This window comes from Aspergillus puulaauensis, chromosome 1, assembly GCF_016861865.1.
Source record: "Aspergillus puulaauensis MK2 DNA, chromosome 1, nearly complete sequence".
NCBI classification, from domain to species: Eukaryota; Fungi; Ascomycota; class Eurotiomycetes; order Eurotiales; family Aspergillaceae; genus Aspergillus; species Aspergillus puulaauensis.
In genome coordinates, this window is record NC_054857.1 from 757,242 (window position 1) to 779,125 (window position 21,884).

A 21,884-nucleotide genomic window follows, 5' to 3' on the forward strand; every position below is an offset into this window, starting at 1 on the left:
TCCTTGCTTTTAATCTTCTAGTTTTACGGTTTCACTCTCGTGGCTGAATCAATTCAGCAAACCTACTGTGAGTGTTCGACTATATATATAGTTCTTGCTTATATACACCACGATATTTCAACACCATCATTAAAGAGATCTTAAACCGACAGGACGTTGCCCAAATTTATCCGAATAAGATAGATCATCAATAATTCGGAAGAGCAACCAATGCTCCTTTCTACACTGTGGGAGTGGCATTGGAGAGCCTACCACACTGCACCTCATTCAATCACTAGCTAAACAACAACCTACGCGATTTGTGATCACAATCGAAGGTGGCATGAGAATTCACCGAGAAGAGAAAGACAAGGGAGCTTATCAGTGGTATTGGAACCAACGTTGGGAGATGTTAAGCTAATCGATTGAAATTGATACGTTCTGTCCATGATCCAAGATCTGGTGCCACAAACCTGCTCACACTTTGGAGAGTCACTATAACGCCACGCTTAACCAAGGCAGAAACATAACGAAGAATCATCCGATTGGACGCTCAGAAACACGATCAAACGGCCCAAATAGACATGGATAACCCATGGGATACATACTTGCATGTCCCATGCCCTAGCGAGTAAGAATCATCCAGAACAGCCGATAAAACTTCAGCAGTCGGCTTGGATGAAGATATGCAGAACTATCATGTACTTAATGTGGTAAATAATCCCGAAAGGACGCAATCCTTGCACTGGGAAGTTGGCATTGGGCCCAGGTGCATACATCACTGCGACATCCGAGTACCGGAGACCGTAATAGAGTCCCACGTCTCCAAATACGCGTAGTCGGTTACACAGTCATGGATGCGAAAACCTGATTTCCCATTCCCGGTTCCTTGGGTAGTACCGTGGTCCTTGCTCTCTCCAAAATGCGAACCGTTGGAGTGATTTGGGTCCGTGGTGCCTTGCACACCTAGCTTCTCCTGCAGGGCCTAGTGCCAGTGCATTACCTAGGCCTAATGAGGTATCCTTGTATCCCCGTTTAGAGGCGACTATATATACGTCTTCTCCAAATTATAGGTCAAGAGAGGGGTTAGACGTAAGTGCCGGAGGAATCTCAGATGAAATCCGCTTGCGATTTTCTCTCGGCTAGGGACAAGGGGAGTGGGTGAATAATTGGTAGAGGGTGTTTACCCGCATGAAATATTCAATTGTACGCTTTTGTAGTTGACCCAGAATCCAAGTGATATTCAGTTATTATATCGTGGATTCCTTTTCCAGGTTGGACGTGATGACGACATGGAAAGCAATCACTATATTTCGTTGAATACAGCGGCAGTATGCGAGACCATAAGCTCATATATAAGGAGGTAAATGCAAAAGGTCGCTAAATGGCTAAACAAAAAACAAAACAAAAACAAATGTCGGTAGGTTGGTGGTAGGGTTGAACAAGCGATGGTTAGGCGATTATCATCTCAAACCATACAAATTCAAGCAGCCTCACCAACATTGACATATTTCTTCAACTTCGGGAACATCGCAGCCCATTCGGGTGACACCTGCCAGTTCTCATACTCGTACAGGCCCGTTTCGAAACCTTGCGTTGGCATCAACTCCCCGTTCTCGCTGGTGTAGATAAACTCCTGGTCCTCCGGCCACCGGAAATGGATTGAACGCATATACATCATGACAGAGTGCCGCGAGTCTTGGATTTGTTGTACATTGTGAATCAGCCGGTCGCGGAGGCCCGGCCAAGGGAGGAAGTCGATGCATACGGGGTGCGGGATCGTCTTTTGGATTTCGGTCGGGTACAGCCATGCTGGGACGTCGCGTTGGGTTTCTTCGTCGGGGCAAAGGCGCCACTAAGGGGAGAAAAGAGTTAGCTGAGTGTTACTACCTAGTGCATGGTTAGAAGGCGACAGGCAGGGAGTAAGCTTACTCGGAGGAACCGATACATCACGACGTAGCAGGCGAAGAGCGTGCGGACATTCGCCGGTCGGACCTGGCTGAAGACCAAGCCCAGGATCTGGATGACGGGATTATCGGTCGAGGTTGGGCGGAAGACGTGAACGAGTGAGGGCGTGCGGGGGAGGCGCGTGCTATTCGAGATACTCTTGTTGAGGCCCTGGTGAGCTCGCAGGAGGATGGAGAAGGTTGAGTATTCGAGACATTCGTAGTAAGATCGATGGTCGACTCCACAGCGGCAGTCAACAGGAACGTTGTTATCGGGCTCCCCCATTGCCGGCGTAGGAACAAGCATCGGTAATTTATCCGCCGGCAAGAGCAGCATATCGTGTGCATTGGGGAGAGGCCGCGGCTGGCTGAACGAGGCAGACGAGCCGCCAGCGGCAGCAACGGGACTTGGTGTCTCACCAATGTCGAAGCAAGAGAAATATCGCGTCTGATCCCGCAGTCGTTCGTTGAGAACGCGTACCTGGTCTGTCAGGGACTGGACAGCCTCCTGCAGGTTTGTGACTTGTGTTTCGAGGCTCTCCATCTGGCGCTTCTGCTGTTCGCGCTTCGCCTTGTGGTTGATGCGGTCAGCCTGGCGCTTGCGGGCCAGCTGGGCTTCGGTGCGGCGACGCTTCTTCTGGGCGCCCTCGGTGGGCGTGGGGGGTGAGGACTGCGCGATCTCAATGGTCTCCATGGTCTCCATGGTCCTGACTGCTTCGACTTGAATCAGAGAGGAGAGAGCGAGTCTGGAGGAACGGGGGTGACAGGACGATAAACGAAGCCGGGAGGCGGCCGGGATGATTGCGCAACCCCGCATTTTGGCCTGCTCGTTTTCCCACGGGGTCGCTTGGCTACCTGTCAGCCACCACTGCTTGTTCCTGTTGCGCCCTTCACGAGGCTATCCAGAGCTACAAAACCTCGGAGGCCTGCTATATTATTGGGACTTGATGTGCCTGTGAGTATAAATCTCTGCCCAGTGCCAGCTAAACTGCGTCTGCGTCTGTGTTCAGTTGATCTGTTACGGGTGGACCCAACTACATCGCTAATCTGGGTCTCTGTGATTGCTGTCATTCTAATTGCGATTCGCTTGACTGGATAAGCCACCGACATCAAACACACCCAAGAGCCGTTGTCTCCATGCCAAAGGGCTAAACAGCAACGATCTCCCGATCATCCCCATACGCTACCCCGGAACAAATGCTGGGGAGTCCCTCCCCCGCGCCTCCCAGTCACTGAGCGCAAATAGAACCTCTCCGATACAGATTTAGGGTGGATATAATGGACGTCAGAGGCTGTGACCGTCGGGTGCAATCGGCGATAAATGGATCGAGTTGATGGCGTGTACCATGACAAGGGGACTCCAGTCTTACGAGGTACGCCTCCTTTATGGCCCCGTGGTCAGAAACAAGGGCCCAGCGTTGTATTGGGACACAGCCTCCGCGGGCTACGCACTGAATTGCGTCCAATCATTGCCTCTTGAAATGGCCAACATGACATCCTCAAAACAGGATGACGTCGGGTGATTCCGAGGCCGCGTGATTGCTACAATGATGCGTCTGAACTCTGAAAGGCCATGGTGACCTTTGCCCGTGGTTTCCGATTTGCGAACCGAGAAAGAGCTTGTTGGTTCCTTGCATCTGTAGTCCAAGGAGCGTTCCTGAGAAGCTGGCGGTTATAGTATGGATGGACTGTTGGGGACCCTGTGGACAGCACGGCGCGCCGACACGTGTGCCTCGGATGTTGACCGGTTCACATGGTCGACATCGACCCAAACACAGTCCTGCAAATCTGGGGAAACTTCAGCCAGAACCAATGACAATGTTTTATAACAGCTCTCTATCCGACCTTCTCTCTCCGACACGCCGGGAATGACCCGGTAGGCTCCGGAAAACTTGGACAGCGCAGGTGAATTATTGCGTGGGATGTCAATCGCCTGTGAGCAATCAAATCGCGAGAAAACAGCCGGATGAATTTTCACCGTCTCATCTTAGAGTGGGACGCAACGGTCTCACAATGATGCTGCGGGATTTCACACCAGCCTTATATGAGACACTTGCGCCTTTTTCGACTATATTACTTGAGCTATGCCCAGAGAGCAGTGGACTTGCAACGCATACAAAAAAAAAAAGACAAGATTGTGAACAATGATGAACGCCCCTTGAATGATATCAACAAATATCGGAGGCCTGTGGCCCCGTTTTCAAATTACAATGCATACCCTTCATGGCATAATAACTTCTCTCAGGATACTCACGGCGACTCTCTGCAAGCAAAAGCGCCCGAGATGGGAGGAAGAAACCCCTGTTACTGTTTGGAATAACTTCTTGCGGCTCATTCCCCAAACCAGACAAGACGACCGGAATCTGGATCTTTGCTCTCATCTTGTCGAGGAACCTGCGACTTCGCGAGTTCGGGCGTTCCGGTTTTGAACGGCAGTATGATTTGGGAGTGTCATCCAGCACTGATACTCGTCGAGATACGCGACATGCATGTTGTCGGTAGTAATTGTTCTCTGGATTGCGGCGGAGACTGTTTACTGAGGATTGTATGCTCTCTTGTGATGCCCACGGAGACTTGATGGCAGCACTTTCTCCGTGGCCCCTGGCCGATGTCGCAGACGGCGGGGTCTGACCTGAGCCAAACCCCGATGATTTGCGTGCGATGATGTCGACCTGCGACGTCGAAAAAGAGTACCAATGTTAACTTTTGATACTGGCCACCTGAAAAAGAAAGACCCTGGAGCTGGGGCATGGGGGCATACCGGATTGGTCGGCTTCGATGCGGCAAGAAATGCACCTGCATTATTCTCCGACTTCCTATTCATCTCAGCAATATGGCGCGATATCACGGTCCCAGCGCCGGCAAATATCCACCGTCTGAGCAGCCTCTATTGCCCATTACGACAGCTGCGTCGATGGAGAAGGCATGCGACCGCTGAAATATGGCATTTGTGATGGACAAATTTACCCCAGCCTCACACATTCCAAACAGTGTCTGGGGGAGTGCCCTGGAATGCACAGTCCTTGGATCATCCAGCAACCCTTGATTGCAATCGTACTACCCCGAGTCATACGCTATCTTACAATATCAGTTGGCGAATCCTTCAACCGTCTATGACGCAGCGGCCGACGTCAGATCCCGCGCGTTGGAGGAAGGGGGGAGGGTAGCTCGAAAGGTTGTACGAGGGCAACCCGCCCGCGCCCCATGGAAATGACACACCATAACTCTGGGACTGCGAAGAAAAAACATCTTCCTGCGTAGACAGCGAACCACGATGGAACATTCCTAGTTCTCCCTCTCACAGATTCCTTGCCGGGGCCCACTGGTGATGCAACCAGATAGAACCTGACATTCGTGCGGCTGGTGGTGATGAGGGGGAAGGGGATAATACATCCAGGGATTTCTATGGCCTTATACGACGCTCAAGACCCATAACGTACTCTCTGCCGGACTCGGATAGCTGCGCCCGCGCGACGATCGCCCTCTTGCAGCTTGAGCTTTGGACCTTGATGATTGGCTGGACCCCCCTTCCTGGACTCGAGTTACTCTGCGTAGCAGGTGGCGGATTTATCGCTGGTTTTCGCTGTTTGTCAACTTTGTCCGTTCCATGCCGCCCAAGGTTTCCAGTGGCTTGCCTGAAACGTGGTCTGGACTCTGCAGTCTGCACGATACCTACGATGAGTGGCGGATGAGCCGCCCGGGCTAACGTTTACGGCCTGCATCTGAGAAACAGGAGTCATCGCGACCGTTGAGCATCTCTCTCTTGCCCTTTTGGCTGATTGACAACGACCCGAATAACTGGCGTTATTGCTGGCTGCATGGCGCCTTGCTCATCTGGCTAGGCGATCGGTGTCTTCTCCATTGGGCTCCCTCTTTCGGTCGCTCGTTCTCTGGTATGACAGCGCCAGATGAACTCTGAACTCTGAACTCTCCGAAGAAACGCTATTGTGGTTCCATCCAAGGTCGAGACAAGCGAGGTTCAAACGCAAAGCGACTGGCAAGGTAACGATGTGCCTTTCTCTGGGTCCATCGCTTCTATCCTGGAGCAGATTCAGCCCGTGTCGCACCTGTTTTTCCCAACACTCTGATTGGTCGAGATGTTTGAACTGTGTCTGAATCGAGATGTGGAAGCGTCATACTGACTTGAATGTATCCACACCCCTGGACTGTGTAGCCATGATCGACCCGTCTTTGAATGGAAAACGTCAAGACCTTGGGTGATCTGAGTTCTTTCTTTACTTGATGTGGGTTTCCCCACCTACTGTTGTCGACAGAATCAATATATATGACCACCTCAACTCTACTGAATCCATTGTTCTCTCTCTTTTTTTAAGATTTCTTTGCAACGTTTATTTTCGATCCAACACTAGGTTGTATGCTCGGACCCATTTGTTCTTGTAGTCGCATCCATCCAATCTATCAAAGGCCTGCCTTCTTGTTCGCTGTCAGGCTACCTCGAGCTTCTCTTGTACAGAAAGTGTACATATCACAACAAGCTATTGTCGTCGAGCGGTGATACCGCAGACAATCCACCTTCGATTGCCGGTCATTCTACATGCTTTGGCCAGAAGGCCGTCGATACGTGCCGCCTAGTTAACTACGCATACCAAACTTCCAAAGTCAAGTATTTTCTACTTTGATTCGGCAAAATGTCGACCCAGACTGCGTTCTACCCGACCGACCCGTCTTTCGACCCGTCGATTGCTCCGGAGTCCCTACTCATGCGCAATGGGTTCTCTCCCCAGTTTCTTCCTCTATCACTACTCGAGAAAGGAAACCACCAAGAAGACATGGGCTTTCAATCTATGCAATTTCAACCCAACCAAACAGGAACTGCGCAGGAGTTAGCACGAAACATGCCAGGTGAGGGCGACGACACCAACCGGCCACGCCTCCGCAACCGCGCACTCCGGCCAGCTCCGCCTGACAGTCGGAAAGGCTCAATTGACGCCGAAATGAACCAAGGCGCACCGTTTATGCACTCGTATCCATCAGTGCCGAAATTCTCACCATTTTCATTTAGCAGCGGGGGCCATGACCCGGAATTCGGCGTCGACAATGAACGAGTCTCTCCGCACTCAGATATAAGCAGCAACAAATCCTCGTCACCACTCCGCTGGCAGAACGGAGACACAGACAAGCGCGCGAAGCATCTCGAGCGCAACCGCGCAGCAGCCAGCAAATCCCGCCAGAAGAAGAAGCGGGAGACAGACCAGCTCCGGAACCGGTTCCAGGAGGTCTCTCGCAGAAGGTCTGGCCTTGAGGACGAGATCAAAACCCTGCACAGCCAGTTACTTTCGTTGAAGGACCAGATCCTCATGCACTCGCGGTGCGAGGACGACGCTATTCATATTTACCTCGGCCGCATGGTGAAACAGGCCACGAAGCACGACTCTGTCTCGTCCGCCTCAACGGGTGAACCTGCCGATGAAGATGCACGTAGCCACGGGCAGGAGTCGGTGGGCTCGATGTCACCACCCCAGGGCTTTCATTCCCATCACGCACATCGAATCCCGATGAGCATGGGTGACACCAGGGGACTGCCATGCGGTATTGAGAAGCCCATGATGCACCACCAGATGTTTGGAGAGCCGCCTGATGCCAATATCTTTGACCTCCAGATGGGTATATCGTAATCGTTCTGTTTCTATATCACGGGAAATTCTGCCTTTGCGGCCTCTGATGTCTATACTTACTATTTTTACTTACGAAATCTGGCGCAAGTTGGTGGAGCGTGGATCTGCCCTTTGAAAAGCGTACTTGTCTTTGAATTTAGCCTATCCTTGGTGTTTTTAAGTATATAGCTGTTACGAATCTGTATGTATCTGTGAGACATAAATATTACCCTCATTTATTTCGACTATTTAATTCGACACTCCATGTGAACACATATATGAACTTGCTAGCACGCCCACTATAGACACTGTAGGCCCCCTGAACTGACCCTGCTTTACATCCCCTAAGCAGTATCCCAACAGCCCAAAGCAATTCCCACAATTTAGAAACTGATCCCCCAAGGGCCTATGTCGGCCCTATGCCCGTGTACATCCAACTTTGGACACCGCCGCCCCTGACGAGTGTGCGGGGAGTATGAGATACTTTTCCATTGGCTTAATAACCAAGAGGAACCAGGAATAATTACTGACAGCGGCATTTATCTGTGCCACGGAGAGAACTCCTGACTGCGGAATATCGGCCAGGTAGTGGATTGGCTATAGAAGGGCGTAGCGGCTCGGAAGATGAGGCCATGGCTCTGTTTTTCTCCAATTTAGTACGTATTATGGGGTTACGTGAGGTACGTGGAAACAGTTGTCGTCTGCTTGATATGGAACTACGCTTGATTCCGATATATAGGTACCGTGGGTATTAGGAGATCTTATTCCACGAATTCTGTATGGCTTATACAGGGAAGGGAAGATCAGGTTGACGTCAGGCATACCTGATCTGCAGCACCAAGATATTCTGCTCCGAACGCTCATCGAGTCCCTATCTAGCTACGTGCTGTGGTGATGATTGACGCCATTATGCGGGAAGTGTGGACACGGGGAATTCACATAAGCGGATGACAGGCGGCCCTGGATTGACACTGGATAGGGCTCCCGAGGAATGCTCCTTTCTGGCATGATTTTCTAAGCTAAGACTTGAATTTTGTCTCGAAGGATATAACAGCTAGAGAGTATACAAAGTGGCTAGACTTATTGCTGCGGTCTCTTCGGGGAAACAGTTCCCTTCAGCTTCGCTGATTCTGTCTCGCCCTCGCCCTTGACACTCTTTCCGGGCTCATTGATGTAGGGGTTACTGCTGTCGGCATTGTCCAAGCCCTCTTGCTTAGACGACATGGTCCCAAATCCCCCTGGGTCCTTTCTCGTCGCGGGCTGGTCGACCTCGGATGGCGCCTTGCCGCGGGAGCTGTTGCCTTGCAGCAAGTAGTAGGCAGCTGGGATACCGAGGGCTGCGGTGATGACCACCCTGTTCGGTTAGCGTTTACTGGGGCTCTCTTGTGGAAAAGGAGGCAGTACCATGTTGAGTTGTTGTTTCTTTGAGGTGGGGATGGTGCCCCCTCTGTTGCGTAGGTGCGGCGGGTTGAGTTGATGCCAATGGCTCGTGAGACGCGGAAGATACGGGGTGTGGTGAAACTCATGGTGGTAGGTATTGGATGTTGTATATCTCAATGGCAGCTCTACTGGAAGTGAAGTACGATGAAGGGTATATGCAATGCTGCCGAGTATATGGCATGGGTAGGGTGATGATGTAAAGCGATGAAGCTGTCATGATGTCTTGCTCCACCACGACCCAATCAGGAATGTAGCTCCTACGGGGGGACTTGAATGGTGCAGGACAACCCTTGCTATTTTACTAGACTAAGTCGTTCTACCTCGTATGACAAGTGAACAGCAAATATCTTACTCGCTCGGTCCGCCAGTGAACTTCTCCTTGGCCTTGTCCATAGCACTGGCAGTATCAAGTTAGCGACAGACACGTTGACGCCACGGAATGCGCAGACATACCTCTTCAGAGGGTTCGAGGACTTCTTCTCTCCCTGTCCGCCCTGTCCGCCCTGTCCTTGCTGGTCCTTGTTGCCGCTGATCTTGTTGCTGACGAACTCCTGGCCCTTGTTCTTAGCAGACTGGGCCATGGGGTTGTTGGTAGCCCTAACTGGTCAGCTAACGACCCTCACAGAGAGTCACAGGGCACATACCCCTGCACTTGGTTTAGGATGTTGTCGGCCATTTTGTCCAATGTACAATGTAGGATACGCTTTTCCGATTGGTGGTAGGTCAATGTCTCGAGCTTGTTTGACGCTTAATGTCGCCAGTTAACATGTCGGCTTTTATACAATTGGCTACATTGGCGAAGGCCGAGTCGAGGGTGTCAGCGCGACGTCAGTTCCAGAGTTGGGCCTATATATGACTCTTATACTTGGGACTCCCCAGAGTTTGCGACCCTTTGTATCTTCAGATATGGACCTGGGAGGGGAGAGCGTGAAGAGTGCGTTCTGAGTGTGGGTGGTTGAGTTATCTCGTGACGTCATGGACACATCACCCTGGATGGCATCAAAAATGCACCTCCAAACTTCATCTTGACAACAGCGCCCCAGCCATTTCCTAGATAGACAAGGATAGCCACTTTGATAGATAAATTCAGGGACTCAGGCTGAAGCCAAGGCAAGCCTGACATCAGCCTCCCACGTACATCTCATGTCGCTCGTAATGCCCCTTAGAACCCAGGGTAATCTGAATAACAAACATATAAAGGACATCTTGCATGTGAATAGAGAGCATTCCCGTCAGCAGGCTACCCCTTTGAGTCTACAATATACAAAGCGTTCTAAACATACAGCCTAAACATACAGCAAATATCCCATCATGGCCAAACCAGACGACAAGAAGCGCCAGCTCGTCATCGTCTCGAACCGTCTCCCTTTGTCCCTCAAGAAGCTAGAGGGACACTACGAGTCGAGTCTATCCAGTGGTGGACTCGTCACTGCGCTCTCAGGAATCAGCAACTCCACCAACGTGCGCTGGTTCGGCTGGCCAGGCTCAAACACCGAAGACCCCGACGAACGCAGAGAAGTGGCAAAGGCACTGGCAGATAAAGACGCGGTGGGGGTATTCCTGGACGAGGAGGTCGCGCACAATCATTACAATGTGTTTTCAAGTAAGTACGCGTTTGCTTCTCCAACTCGTGTTGTTCTCCATCTCATGTTGTGGTGACGACAACGACTATGACTATATGACTTACTAACCGAAACAGACGGCATCGCTTGGCCCATCCTGCACTACCAATCCGGCGTCGACTTCAAAGAAGACGCGTGGAAGGCCTACCAGCGCGTAAACGAGACCTTTGCCGACTCGGTCGCGGACTCTGTGCAGAGTGGCGACTTGATCTGGATCCATGACTACCACCTCCTTCTGCTGCCGGCTTACCTGCGGGATAGACTGAAGAGGCAGGGCAAGAAATGTCCGATTGGGTTTACGTTGCATACGCCATTCCCTGCACAGGATTTCTGGCGCGCGCTTCCGGTGCAGAAGGACTTGTTGGCTGGGGTTCTGGCGTGTGATCTGGTCGGGTTCCATACGGACGAGTATAAGCGTAATTTCGTCGAGTGTTGTTCGCGAGGGCTGGATGTCAAGGTTGATGGAGATGATATTGAGTATGAGGGACATAAAGTGCACACAGGGACGTTCATTGTCGGTGTCGATCCGCACAAGTTCGAGGTAGGACTGTTGGATAAGGCGGTCCAGAAGCGGGTTGAGGAGCTGGAGGACGAGTATAGCAGGAAAATTGTCATTCTGGGTGTTGATCGCCTTGACTACACAAAGGGCCTCATTCAGAAACTGCAAGGATATGCCTACTTCCTGCGGAATCATCCGGATTTGGCGCCTCGTATGACGCTCATCCAGGTGGCCATTCCCAGCCGCGAGGACGTGAAGGAGTACCAGGAGCTGGAGAGGGAATTGAGCATGCTCGTGGGCCAGATCAACGGCGAGCATTGTACGTTGATACCTTACACGAGTCCCCATAATGGATACTGATGCTAATTTGAGCAGCAACCCCCGATGGATCCCCAATAGTCTACCTCCACCACTCTGTCCCCTTCAACGACCTTGCAGCGCTCTACCGCATCGCCGACATCTGCCTGATCACGTCTCGCCGCGACGGCATGAACCTCGTCGCTGCCGAATACGTCGCCTGCCAAAAGGATCGGTATGGCGTCCTCGTTCTCTCAGAGCTTGCAGGCGCCGCAGCATTCATGGCCACGGGGAGCATCACCTTCAACCCGTCTAGCGCGCAGCAACTGTCAGACTCGATCTATCAGGCGGCGATGATGGATGTTGAGGAGAAGAAGAAGCGGTATCTGGAGTTGGAGGAGTTTGTTACCACGAACACTAGGTATGTCTCTCTTTATATCACTAGGTGGACGTGGCTGATTGATGCAAAGTGCGAAATGGGGCGAAGCCTTCACTAATACTCTTTTGGAATATGCATAGCTTGGGTTTAGTTTGAATTATTGTACCTATTAGACTGTATTACAATTTCGGGTTGGAGGTTATACAGATTCATATCGATAGCATTGGTTTAAGCCCTCATTCTCCTGTGTCTATACAGAATTTACAAATGCATTTCGGTCGGTTTGCTTTGTGATTCACTAGTAAAACGTACCGTACTTCATACGATTTAGCTGTAATTGGGCTTTAAATAAATTTAAACAATGTAAATAAAGTTACTAGTAGTACTTGCTGACAAGAAATATTCCTCGCCATCCGCAACAATAACTCATATCATATCATATTATACATACTGGACATAATAACGCACATTATGCTCCCACCGGCCCTCAGCTACTTCATAGCCAGCTACTTAATGGATGGATTCGGCATCCCAGAAATATGCGGCCAAGTTCGAAACAAATCCGCCAGATGGTCAATCGGAGCCGCCAACAAACCAACAGCCGTCTCATAAGGCGGCTTATCAGGGGCACTGGGATGCGAGCGACTAGGAACAAACATCTTAGTACGGCCAAACGAGGTGGACAGCTTCTCGCTTTCTTCTCTGGAAATGACGTCCTCCAGCTTGGGCAGATCCTGCAGCTCTTCTTCTTTGATGTGGCTGGAGAGATCCGCCATTAAAGCTTTGATAGTCGGTTCGAACTCTGGGTCGGCTGCTTTCATGTTTTGGAACTTCTTGAGCTCTTCTTTCACCTGTCAAGGTACGGTTAGGTGGACATAATATAGACAGAGCGAGAGGTGTACCGTGGTATGTTCCCTCCGGTCCTTATCGGCCATTGCCTTGCCATCAGCGAGGCTCTTCTCGAACACAGGATACACGACGAGTTCCTCGCCGATAGAGTGCCGGGCTAGTTCCCAGGTGAACTGGTTCTGCCACTGGGTCTTTTCCTTGTCGGTGCTCGCGGTGAGGATCTTGTTATAGTAGTCCTCGAGCTCGCGGTGGTCTTTGGTGATTGCGTCGGTGATGGTGGGTGCCATAGCGATGCGTGATTGGGAAATATAGCGATTTTGAATTGAAAATACAAATCTCTTCGGTGGAATGCGTGTGGAATTAACGAGACGGGTTGACATTTTGCTGGCTCAATCATCCCATATATACCTAGTATACGATCGGTCGCGGCTACGAACAGCCATCTACTTAAGGACCTTGCCCTTGGACATCATGCTGAAGGATATTTGACGCGACCAATACAGTCGCTATTCTATATTATTTCGACCAAGACCTAGAAGGCTCAGGCGATAGAGTTGCGATATTGGGAGCCGGGGTGGCCAGTGAGGATGAATGCTTTGTTCAGCAGCATCATGATGACCAGTGGCCATACAGGCGTCGATGCGGGGACCAATAGATAATTAATAATTACAAGCGATCGGGGGAATGATCGGCGGGTCTGGAGTGGCAGCTTTGAAATCCAAGGCTGGAGGCAGGTAATTCAGGTTGTGTGATGTTTTTTCATCATCCTCACATCATTTTGTATACAGCCAATGATGTCACGACGCCCATCGCAGGCAGCCTGCGCAGAACAGATATATTCTCGCGTACCTTGCACCATGGGACTTGATTAAACGATCCTAATTCAACAAAGCTGTTTTTCTCTGAATTTTGCTTTCCACTAAAATGGCCACTCACGTTGCCGCCGGCCTGCAAAAGGCCCAGCAAGCAGTGCAGGACACTGCCACCAAGAATAAGAAGCTCGTCGACCTCGAGGCAGAGACCGTCGACAGCACTTCAAAGCAGCCCCAGTCAACGGACCATGGCGTAGGAATCACGGATCCCGACCACTGGCTGCGCGTTGCCAACGAGCAGCAATCAGGCCCGTCGCTGTTGGAGGACCAGATTGCGCGCGAGAAGATCCATCGCTTCGACCACGAGCGCATCCCAGAGCGAGTCGTCCATGCCCGGGGCACTGGTGCCTTTGGTAACTTCACGCTGCACGAGAGTATCGAGGATCTGACGTATGCTGGTGTCTTGACGGATACTTCGCGGAACACGCCGGTGTTCGTGCGCTTCTCTACTGTCCAGGGCAGCAAGGGCAGTGCTGATACCGTGCGCGATGTCCGAGGATTCGCAGTCAAGATGTACACTGATGAAGGAAACTGGGACATTGTTGGCAACAACATTCCCGTCTTCTTCATCCAGGACGCCATTAAGTTCCCCGACATGGGTACGTTGCCTGTCTCCGAGTAGGAGGAAGATAGCTAACCTTTTGCAGTTCACGCCGTCAAGCCAGAACCCCATAACGAGGTTCCCCAGGCGCAGACGGCCCATAACAACTTCTGGGACTTTGTATACCTGCACCCTGAAGCCACCCATATGTTCATGTGGGCCATGTCGGACCGCGCCATCCCCAGATCTTTCCGCATGATGCAGGGCTTCGGAGTCAACACATACTCTCTCGTCAACAAGGAGGGCAAACGCCACTTCGTCAAGTTCCACTGGACACCGCACCTCGGTGTACACTCGTTCGTCTGGGACGAAGCCCTCAAGCTGGGCGGGCAAGACCCAGACTTCCACCGCAAGGACCTCATGGAAGCCATCGAGAACAAGGCGTACCCGAAATGGGACCTGGGCATCCAAGTCATCGCCGAAGAAGACCAGGACAAGTTCGAATTCGACATCATGGACGCAACCAAGATCTGGCCTGAGGAGCTCGTGCCCATTCGAACAATCGGCGAGCTCGAACTGAACCGTAACGTGGACGAATTCTTCACCCAAACTGAACAGGTCGCCTTCTGTACATCCCATATCGTCCCTGGCGTCGACTTCTCCGACGACCCTCTCCTCCAGGGCCGCAACTTCTCCTACTTCGACACCCAAATCAGCCGCCTGGGCATCAACTGGGAAGAGCTCCCCATTAACCGCCCTGTCTGCCCATTCATGAACTTCAACCGCGACGGCGCGATGCGCCACCGCGTCTCAAAGGGCAACGTCAACTACTATCCAAACCGCTACGAAGCGGGCCCTCCATCGAAACCAGGCCAGCAGGGCTTCGTCTCACACCCCCAGAAGATAACAGGCACTAAGCGCCGCGACCTGACCCCCAAGTTCAAGGAATACCACAACCAGGCGCAGCTCTTCTACAACTCCATGTCCGAGATCGAGAAGGTGCACATGCGCAAGGCCTTCTCCTTCGAACTCGACCACTGCGACGACCCGATCGTCTACGAGCGCCTCGCCGGCCACCGACTCGCAGAGCTGGACCTGCCCCTCGCCCAGGCCGTAGCCGAGATGGTCGGCGCGCCTATCCCGCAGAAAGCCCTACGTCCGAACCACGGCAAGAAGTCGGTGCGATTATCCCAGCTCGAGTTCCCGCCGAAGACGCCTGGAATCGTCAGTCGCAGAATCGCTATCCTGATTGGAGACGGCTACGACAAGGTCGCCTTCAACGGCATTAAGGCTGCCATTCTCGCCGCGCAGGCGTTGCCGTTCGTCATTGGGACGAAGCGCTCTGCTATCTATGCTGATGGCGAATCAAAGGGCTCCTCCAAGGGCGTGGTCCCGGATCACCAGTATGATGGACAGCGCTCGACTATGTTCGACGCGACTTTCATCCCCGGCGGGTCCCATATCAAGGCCCTCAAGCCGAACGGGCAGTTCCGGTACTGGATCTCCGAGTCGTTTGGGCATCTCAAGGCGATTGGAGCTACAGGGGAGGGTGCTCAGTTTGTTAAGGAGGTCCTGGGCAGTGCTGTCGATGTGAAGGTTGCTGGTGCGGACTCGAAGGCGCCGGTTGAGTGGTATGGTGTTGTTACTGCAGGTACACCGCAGAAGCCGGAGAGCTTTAGTGAGGGAGTGAAGATTGTGCAAAATGCGACGGACTTTGTTGGCAAATTCTTCTACCAGATTAGCCAGCATCGACACTGGCAGCGCGAGCTTGATGGGTTGGCTGCGAGCGTTGCGGTTTAGTTTGGTGTTGGTGTCCGTTCGGTGTATGGTAGGCGTTGGGGTATATGTATGATAGGGTAATAGTTTGTTGAATCTGTATAACTTCCTTCATTTCCCTTCTTTAGAGATCGCGGTGGTATTTAGCCCCCATATTTCCACGTAATGTGTGCACAGAGATCAGCGAACAGGGCATCAAATCGCTGACGATCATGCACGCACAGCCTTCACGTTTTCCTAATCAGGAAGTTGACTTTTATCGCCAAGAGCTCTCAGTGCCAGTTCCCGATCAACCCTTGCTCAGCCTCCCAGGCTACATCAAGGCCATCTCCCTTTTGTGGACGTGAGAAATGACACAAAATTCAGTCAGGAGTCAGGACGATGCTGACCTTCACCCGCTCGGAGGATGCAGGAACCGAGGAACAGCCCAGGTTTATCTCTAGTTTCATATCATGGCCATCAGACTCATCCAAAACTAAGCTTGAGTCCAAGCCAGACTCATGGTCAGACTCCATCGACTCATGTCAAAGTCCTCGACCACGCCCACCCCACAGCCGCGCCTGGATCAAAGGCGTCGTGGTCTGTTCCTGGATCATCGCGTTCGTCCTCTGTATAAACATCCTGCTGACCATTATCGCGGTGGGCATTGCCTACTCCAAGAACGGCGAAACGGACCACTCCTTCGCAGCTCTATACAGAGGGAAATGCAAGCTCGCAAGGAACTGGGCAACGGGGCTGCACCTGGCCATTAACGTTCTGAGCACGGTCATGCTGGGGGCCAGTAACTACTGCATGCAGTGTCTTGTATCGCCGTCGCGGGCAGAGGCGGATGAGGCGCATAGCAAGAGGAGGTGGGTGTCCATTGGGATACCGAATATACTGGACTTGGTATGGAGGCAGAGGGGCAAGAGACAGGTTTTGGGCTGCATCTTGTTGGTGACCTCGTTGCCGATTCATTTGATGTTTGTTTTCACACTATTGATGATATTTATGATGTCCTACTGGCATTGATGCTGATCGTGCGTTCAGTTACAACTCGGCGATATTCTTCGTATATGGACCGAGTGAGTATGCCGCTGTTATGGCGCCACCTAGGCCCATGAGTGACAATGGGACGGATCTCTGGAATCACTGCCTCGACACCCGCGGTTTGATGAACCAGACGACATTGGCTGCTGAGATGAGTCGGTCCGATCTCGAGGTTCTTTCGACTAAAGAGTGCTTTGACACTTTCGCGCGAGACTTTGTCTCCGGGCAGAGATTGGTTGTGCTGGTGACCAACGATCCAATGCCACCAGGAGAGCCCGTGGTGTTGATGGGAATGGGCAATTCCGGTAACATTATTGACACTGAAAACAGCAATTATATGTGGATGTGTGGTAACCATAACTGCACCAAAGAGTTTGCAAGTCAGAGGTGGGATGGAGACGCATGGAATATGGGGTCAGGGCCTTACGTCCATGCGCAGGTTCCCACTAGCAACGGGTTGCTGGACATGCCGGGCGTCTCTGATATGAATGCAACTCGCACGGCGGATTTAGAAAGGCTTTCTAAGTCGCTGTACAACTACGAAAATGAGGACGAAGTGAAGAGTGACCTCAGCAAACCCGACGGCTGGCATAATACTTCGTTTCCAGACAGTGTCACTATCCTGGGCCATACGTCGACATGTAGTATGGCTCAATTTGTCCCAAAAGAACATCAGAGTAGGCAACAGAGCTATCATATTGAGTACTGCTTGACAGGCCCAAAGGAGGAAACTTGTCAACTGGTTTTTAGCCCGCCGATTTGTCTGGTCGTGATCGGATGCAATTTGGTGAAGCTCATCTGTGCGCTATTTACAGCTCGAGATGGCAGAGATGAGGTGTTAGTTACGACAGGAGACGCAATCGCATCGTATCTAACGTATCCTGATCGGACCACAGAGGGCACCTGTCTGCTTTCCAAGCCTCTAATCGACAAGGGGAGCCAGGACTGGCATAACAGGCCAAGACTGCTTGAATGGAAGTCCGCGATACCGAAAACTCCAGCAGCATCATCAAAGCACCCCTTGCAACTGGAATCTCGAAAACGATGGTTGGAAGCCGCGAGTACTGAGCGATGGGTCCTCGCACTTGAACTGTAGGTCTCTCCACACCACAAGTCCGACTGGCACTGACATCGCAGAATAATCGGACTGGTTACCGTCGGAACCTACATCCTATCCACCAGTATCGTCAATTTTCAAGGATCATTTCCACGGACTAACAAGCCTCAATCCATCTGGGGTGCGGGATTGGGGGAAGCACGTCCATCGACAATCATGTCAGGGATGCAACTGGATCCTGGTGCCAGCAGCAGCAAGATATTCGGCAAGGCCCTGTTGCCTAACGCCCCCCAGCTCGTCGTTTCAAGCGGATATTTTATGCTCAACTCCCTGGTAACCATCATGGTCGGTGCCAGCGAATATAACAGCTACGCGAAACAGGGCAAGCCGCTACGCGTATCCTGGCCGCGCGGTGCCCAGCGATCAACCTACTACCTGTCCCTTCCATATAGATATAGCATCCCGATGCTTGTGGTCTCCGCGTTCCTGCACTGGCTCGTTTCACAAAGCTTTTTCTTCGTACAGATTGTTGCGTCGGATATCAATGGTGTGGAGCGCGAAATCATCACATGTGGATACTCGCCCATTGGGATTACGTTCACGGTTGTCGTCGGTGTTTTGTTTCTTTTTTCAGTCTTGTTCATTGGATTGAGCCGCTTTAAATCACCTATGCCGCTGGCCGGACAGTGTAGTGCGGTCATCAGTGCTGCTTGTCATCCAAGCACGTCGAGTATGGATGATGACGCGAACCATGCGCTCAAGCCGGTGCAGTGGGGTGAAATCCCAGGTTCCAGCTGGCCTTCACTGGATAGCCCAATCCAAAGCAGTGGATATCAGAATCCTTTTGGCACTGGAGGATCGGAGGTGTATCATTGTTCGTTCACATCGGAGGAAGTATTTGAGCCACAGAAGCGGCGGAATTATATATAACGACCTCTCGATTTAGATTCAAACAAAGCGAAAGCCTGAAAATAGATTTCCCATTAAAATATAAGATCATAGAGGCCCAAACACTTACCTATGAATAATGCCAACAGTATCTCCAACTGCATCAGTGAATGAGATAAGGCATCCTGGCGTGCATACAAAGTGTAACCAACCCCGCACGACTGCCAGGCTCATCCCTTCATATCCTCATCTCTCTCTCACTTCTGTCTTACAATCACTGCCAATCTCATCTTTACTATCATCAAACATGTCAGCCGAAGAAATAAACACCCTCCTCACCCTGCAAGCCGTGCGCACCAAAGCCCACCGCGTCTTCGATCTCGCCAAGAGAAACGCCCTCAACCACTTCGACTACCACCCAGACCGACTCGACGCGACAGTCGACTACGTGATTAGCATAATCAAGGTTCTACAAGCCCCCCATCTAAATGTCGTCATTGGACATTAATTTAGAGGTCATGACAGCGCGACTACGGCCCAGATAACTACACCGCTATCCCCCCGCACGGCCGCTGGCAGCACTTCGAGACCGGATCCGTCCCGCGCATAAACAACCTGTTGAAGGAATGGGATGCGCGCGGATACGATTCCCTCGAGAAGGTCCGCAGACTGGTTGATCTGTTCTTTGTTTCGGTGCTGCTGGATGCTGGGGCGGGCGATACATGGCGGTTTACAGAGCCCGGAAGTGGGGATGTTTATACCCGGAGTGAAGGGATTGCAGTTGCTAGTTTGTATATGTTTCTGAATGGGGATTTCTCGGGAGACGGCGGACAGAGGGCCGATGTTGTTACTGGTAGGTTGTGCATATGTACCCATAATTCAACGTGAATAGGCGGGTGGTGGGTGCTGACGTGGAAGTTCTGCGTCCGTAGGTCAAGCCCTGAAGAATTTCTCTGTCTCGGCGTTATCAAAAGGATTCCAGATCGACGAAGCAAATCCCCTTGTGGGCGCCAGTGCAAGAGTCGAAATCCTGCAACGGCTGGGGGCGTCTTTGTTGGGGAACGAAGACGTTTTTGGGCCGCAGGGAAGACCGGGAGGAATTGTTGGTATGTATCCACCTATCAATAATGCTGTCAACGGTCCCGCTAACGTGGAAGACTATCTGACCCGCAACGGGAGCGAGAACCTCGACTATCCCGAGCTCTGGGGTGTCCTTCAACGGCTGCTTATCCCGATCTGGCCGTCAGACAGGACAAAAGTAGCTGGGAAGCCCGTTGGCGATGCCTGGCCTTTGAGTGTGCTCAGCAAGCATGAAGGAACGGCCACGGAAGCCGTTGCGACGGGAAGCATCGCGCCATTCCACAAGCTGACCCAGTGGCTTGCATATTCGCTCAAGGTCCCCTTCGAACGGCTACTCGGGACGACGTGGACAAACGCACAGCTGGGCACGGGTCTTCCTGAGTACCGAAACGGTGGGCTATTCGTCGACATGGGGGTGATCACACTGAAACCCGAGGCGTTGGAACGGGGTCAGCGGGACGCTGGCGGCGGGAAATTACCGTGTTTTGGCGCAGGTGACGAAGAGATTGTCGAGTGGAGGGCCATGACGGTTGCGCTGTTGGACGAGGTGCACGCACGGATTTCGCAGAGTGGGGACTTTGGCGATGTGAGGCTTTCATTGCCGCAGGTGCTCGAGGCAGGATCGTGGAAGGCAGGCAGGGAGATTGCAGCAGAGAAACGGCCAGAGACCAAGTCGAGTCCGATTCTGAACTCGGGGGATGGGACGTTGTTTTGATAACTATCCATAGTTCAAGGATAGACAGTCGAATACTACGTTACAGTCGACTACTACGTACTATGAGCTCCGAGATATTCCCGCACTGAAGGATCGGGGCCGTACTCATCTCCAAAGGATTCGATCACATTGGCCGACGGTGGGTTGGAGGCATGCATGATGATGAATTCTGGCATCCTGATGGACCTGGTGTCTTGCATTTAAGGGTAAAGTCACCAATCAGTCTCACTTACCGCATCAAGTGGGGTAGGCCAGCGAGGCCGGTATAGCATCACAGTGCCCTATTTCGGAAACGGGCCGACGCGGCGGGGCATTCCGAGCGGTGTATACGACTCGCAGTCAGCTGGGCAGAGCTAAAGCACGTCATGGTCCAACGATGACGATGGGGAGTATCGCTGGCCTGATGAGCGCTGGACGAATAATGTGGTATGCTAGAAGTAGTAGGAGCAGCAGAAGAAGTAGAAGTAGGGGCGGGATGGCCGACGCACCCTCGCCCACAGTACCAGGCTCACTGGCTCATGGCTTGACGACTACGTCAATGTGCTCGAGCCCTCGAACTCTGCTTCTGCAGCTCGGCCCCGCGGGGCTTTTGACTGATAAGTCGGCGGATCCGATCGCTGCCCTGCGGACTGCGGAGAGCACTCGAAATGGCTCTGCGCACAGGTACGTATTTTCCTACTGGCGGAGGGCGACAAGGATGTCGCGGGAGGGCGCAGGGGTATGTCGGAACAATAATCCATGCCGCCACGAGCATCTGAAGACATGGCATGGAATTGACAATAATGACAGACGATGGACACTGACGATGATGCGCGAAGGATAGGCCCAAGCAGATCGACATGGGTCAACGACCTGAAGAAACAGCTCCACCGATGGGCGACATGGATGCCAGGAAGGGCAGGTCATCAGCCTTAATGCAAATTGTCGACTGGAAAACATTCTGTGGACACGCGCGCCGCGACTGCTTTGGGCGCAGGAGCAGGCGGCCGCTGATTGGCTGGCACTGACCGCCGGCTGCGAGGGGACAAGAAGCGCAAAAGTCGGTCCTTTTTCCCTCCTCTTTAGTGTCCACTCATCGCTGGCTCGCGTCCCTCCGGCTGTTGCTGTTGGGTCTCGATACCAGCGACCCAGATCTGACGATGACTTATAAATGCGCGAGGTGGGACACTTTTCCGAGATGTCCGTTGGGCCTACGGACTTTTTGTCAAATACACCACCATCCTTAAACCCCCCCTCGGCCTCCCCGCCAGCGCCAACTGCCAGCTCAGACTAAAGACCTCGAGAGTCTGACGTCCGGCTT

The 21,884-nt window shown here is 52.2% G+C and overlaps 10 protein-coding genes across 10 annotated transcripts; 5 read left to right on the forward strand and 5 right to left on the reverse strand.

Annotated features, from left to right (window-relative positions):
- Positions 1-1,462: 1,462 nt before the first annotated feature.
- Positions 1,463-2,628, reverse strand: APUU_10349A (bZIP transcription factor; the record flags this gene model as incomplete). Its single annotated transcript, XM_041699807.1, has 2 exons — positions 1,463-1,834; positions 1,912-2,628. The coding sequence occupies 2 exons, from the start codon at positions 2,626-2,628 to the stop codon at positions 1,463-1,465; spliced, it is 1,089 nt and encodes a 362-aa protein (XP_041549715.1).
- Positions 2,629-4,093: 1,465 nt separating this feature from the next.
- APUU_10350A (uncharacterized protein) lies at positions 4,094-4,749 on the reverse strand (the record flags this gene model as incomplete). The annotated part of the gene is made up of 2 exons (XM_041699819.1): positions 4,094-4,597; positions 4,687-4,749. The coding sequence occupies 2 exons, from the start codon at positions 4,747-4,749 to the stop codon at positions 4,094-4,096; spliced, it is 567 nt and encodes a 188-aa protein (XP_041549716.1).
- A 1,825-nt stretch (positions 4,750-6,574) lies between these two features.
- On the forward strand, positions 6,575-7,561 carry APUU_10351S (bZIP transcription factor; the record flags this gene model as incomplete). The annotated part of the gene is made up of 1 exon (XM_041699830.1): positions 6,575-7,561. One exon carries the CDS (start codon positions 6,575-6,577, stop codon positions 7,559-7,561), a length of 987 nt encoding a protein of 328 aa, XP_041549717.1.
- A 1,059-nt stretch (positions 7,562-8,620) lies between these two features.
- APUU_10352A (uncharacterized protein) lies at positions 8,621-9,066 on the reverse strand (the record flags this gene model as incomplete). The annotated part of the gene is made up of 2 exons (XM_041699841.1): positions 8,621-8,894; positions 8,945-9,066. 2 exons carry the CDS (start codon positions 9,064-9,066, stop codon positions 8,621-8,623), a joined length of 396 nt encoding a protein of 131 aa, XP_041549718.1.
- A 262-nt stretch (positions 9,067-9,328) lies between these two features.
- APUU_10353A (uncharacterized protein) lies at positions 9,329-9,656 on the reverse strand (the record flags this gene model as incomplete). The annotated part of the gene is made up of 3 exons (XM_041699852.1): positions 9,329-9,377; positions 9,434-9,577; positions 9,625-9,656. 3 exons carry the CDS (start codon positions 9,654-9,656, stop codon positions 9,329-9,331), a joined length of 225 nt encoding a protein of 74 aa, XP_041549719.1.
- A 2,627-nt stretch (positions 9,657-12,283) lies between these two features.
- Positions 12,284-12,913, reverse strand: APUU_10354A (uncharacterized protein; the record flags this gene model as incomplete). The annotated part of the gene is made up of 2 exons (XM_041699863.1): positions 12,284-12,628; positions 12,680-12,913. 2 exons carry the CDS (start codon positions 12,911-12,913, stop codon positions 12,284-12,286), a joined length of 579 nt encoding a protein of 192 aa, XP_041549720.1.
- Positions 12,914-13,550: 637 nt separating this feature from the next.
- catA (catalase catA) lies at positions 13,551-15,839 on the forward strand (the record flags this gene model as incomplete). The annotated part of the gene is made up of 2 exons (XM_041699874.1): positions 13,551-14,097; positions 14,146-15,839. The coding sequence occupies 2 exons, from the start codon at positions 13,551-13,553 to the stop codon at positions 15,837-15,839; spliced, it is 2,241 nt and encodes a 746-aa protein (XP_041549721.1).
- A 357-nt stretch (positions 15,840-16,196) lies between these two features.
- APUU_10356S (uncharacterized protein) lies at positions 16,197-18,831 on the forward strand (the record flags this gene model as incomplete). Its single annotated transcript, XM_041699885.1, has 3 exons — positions 16,197-16,777; positions 16,845-17,936; positions 17,982-18,831. 3 exons carry the CDS (start codon positions 16,197-16,199, stop codon positions 18,829-18,831), a joined length of 2,523 nt encoding a protein of 840 aa, XP_041549722.1.
- Positions 18,832-19,096: 265 nt separating this feature from the next.
- APUU_10357S (URC4/urg3 family protein) lies at positions 19,097-20,584 on the forward strand (the record flags this gene model as incomplete). The annotated part of the gene is made up of 4 exons (XM_041699896.1): positions 19,097-19,255; positions 19,315-19,642; positions 19,722-19,895; positions 19,947-20,584. 4 exons carry the CDS (start codon positions 19,097-19,099, stop codon positions 20,582-20,584), a joined length of 1,299 nt encoding a protein of 432 aa, XP_041549723.1.
- Positions 20,585-21,059: 475 nt separating this feature from the next.
- Positions 21,060-21,499, forward strand: APUU_10358S (uncharacterized protein; the record flags this gene model as incomplete). The annotated part of the gene is made up of 2 exons (XM_041699907.1): positions 21,060-21,302; positions 21,374-21,499. The coding sequence occupies 2 exons, from the start codon at positions 21,060-21,062 to the stop codon at positions 21,497-21,499; spliced, it is 369 nt and encodes a 122-aa protein (XP_041549724.1).
- Positions 21,500-21,884: the final 385 nt, after the last annotated feature.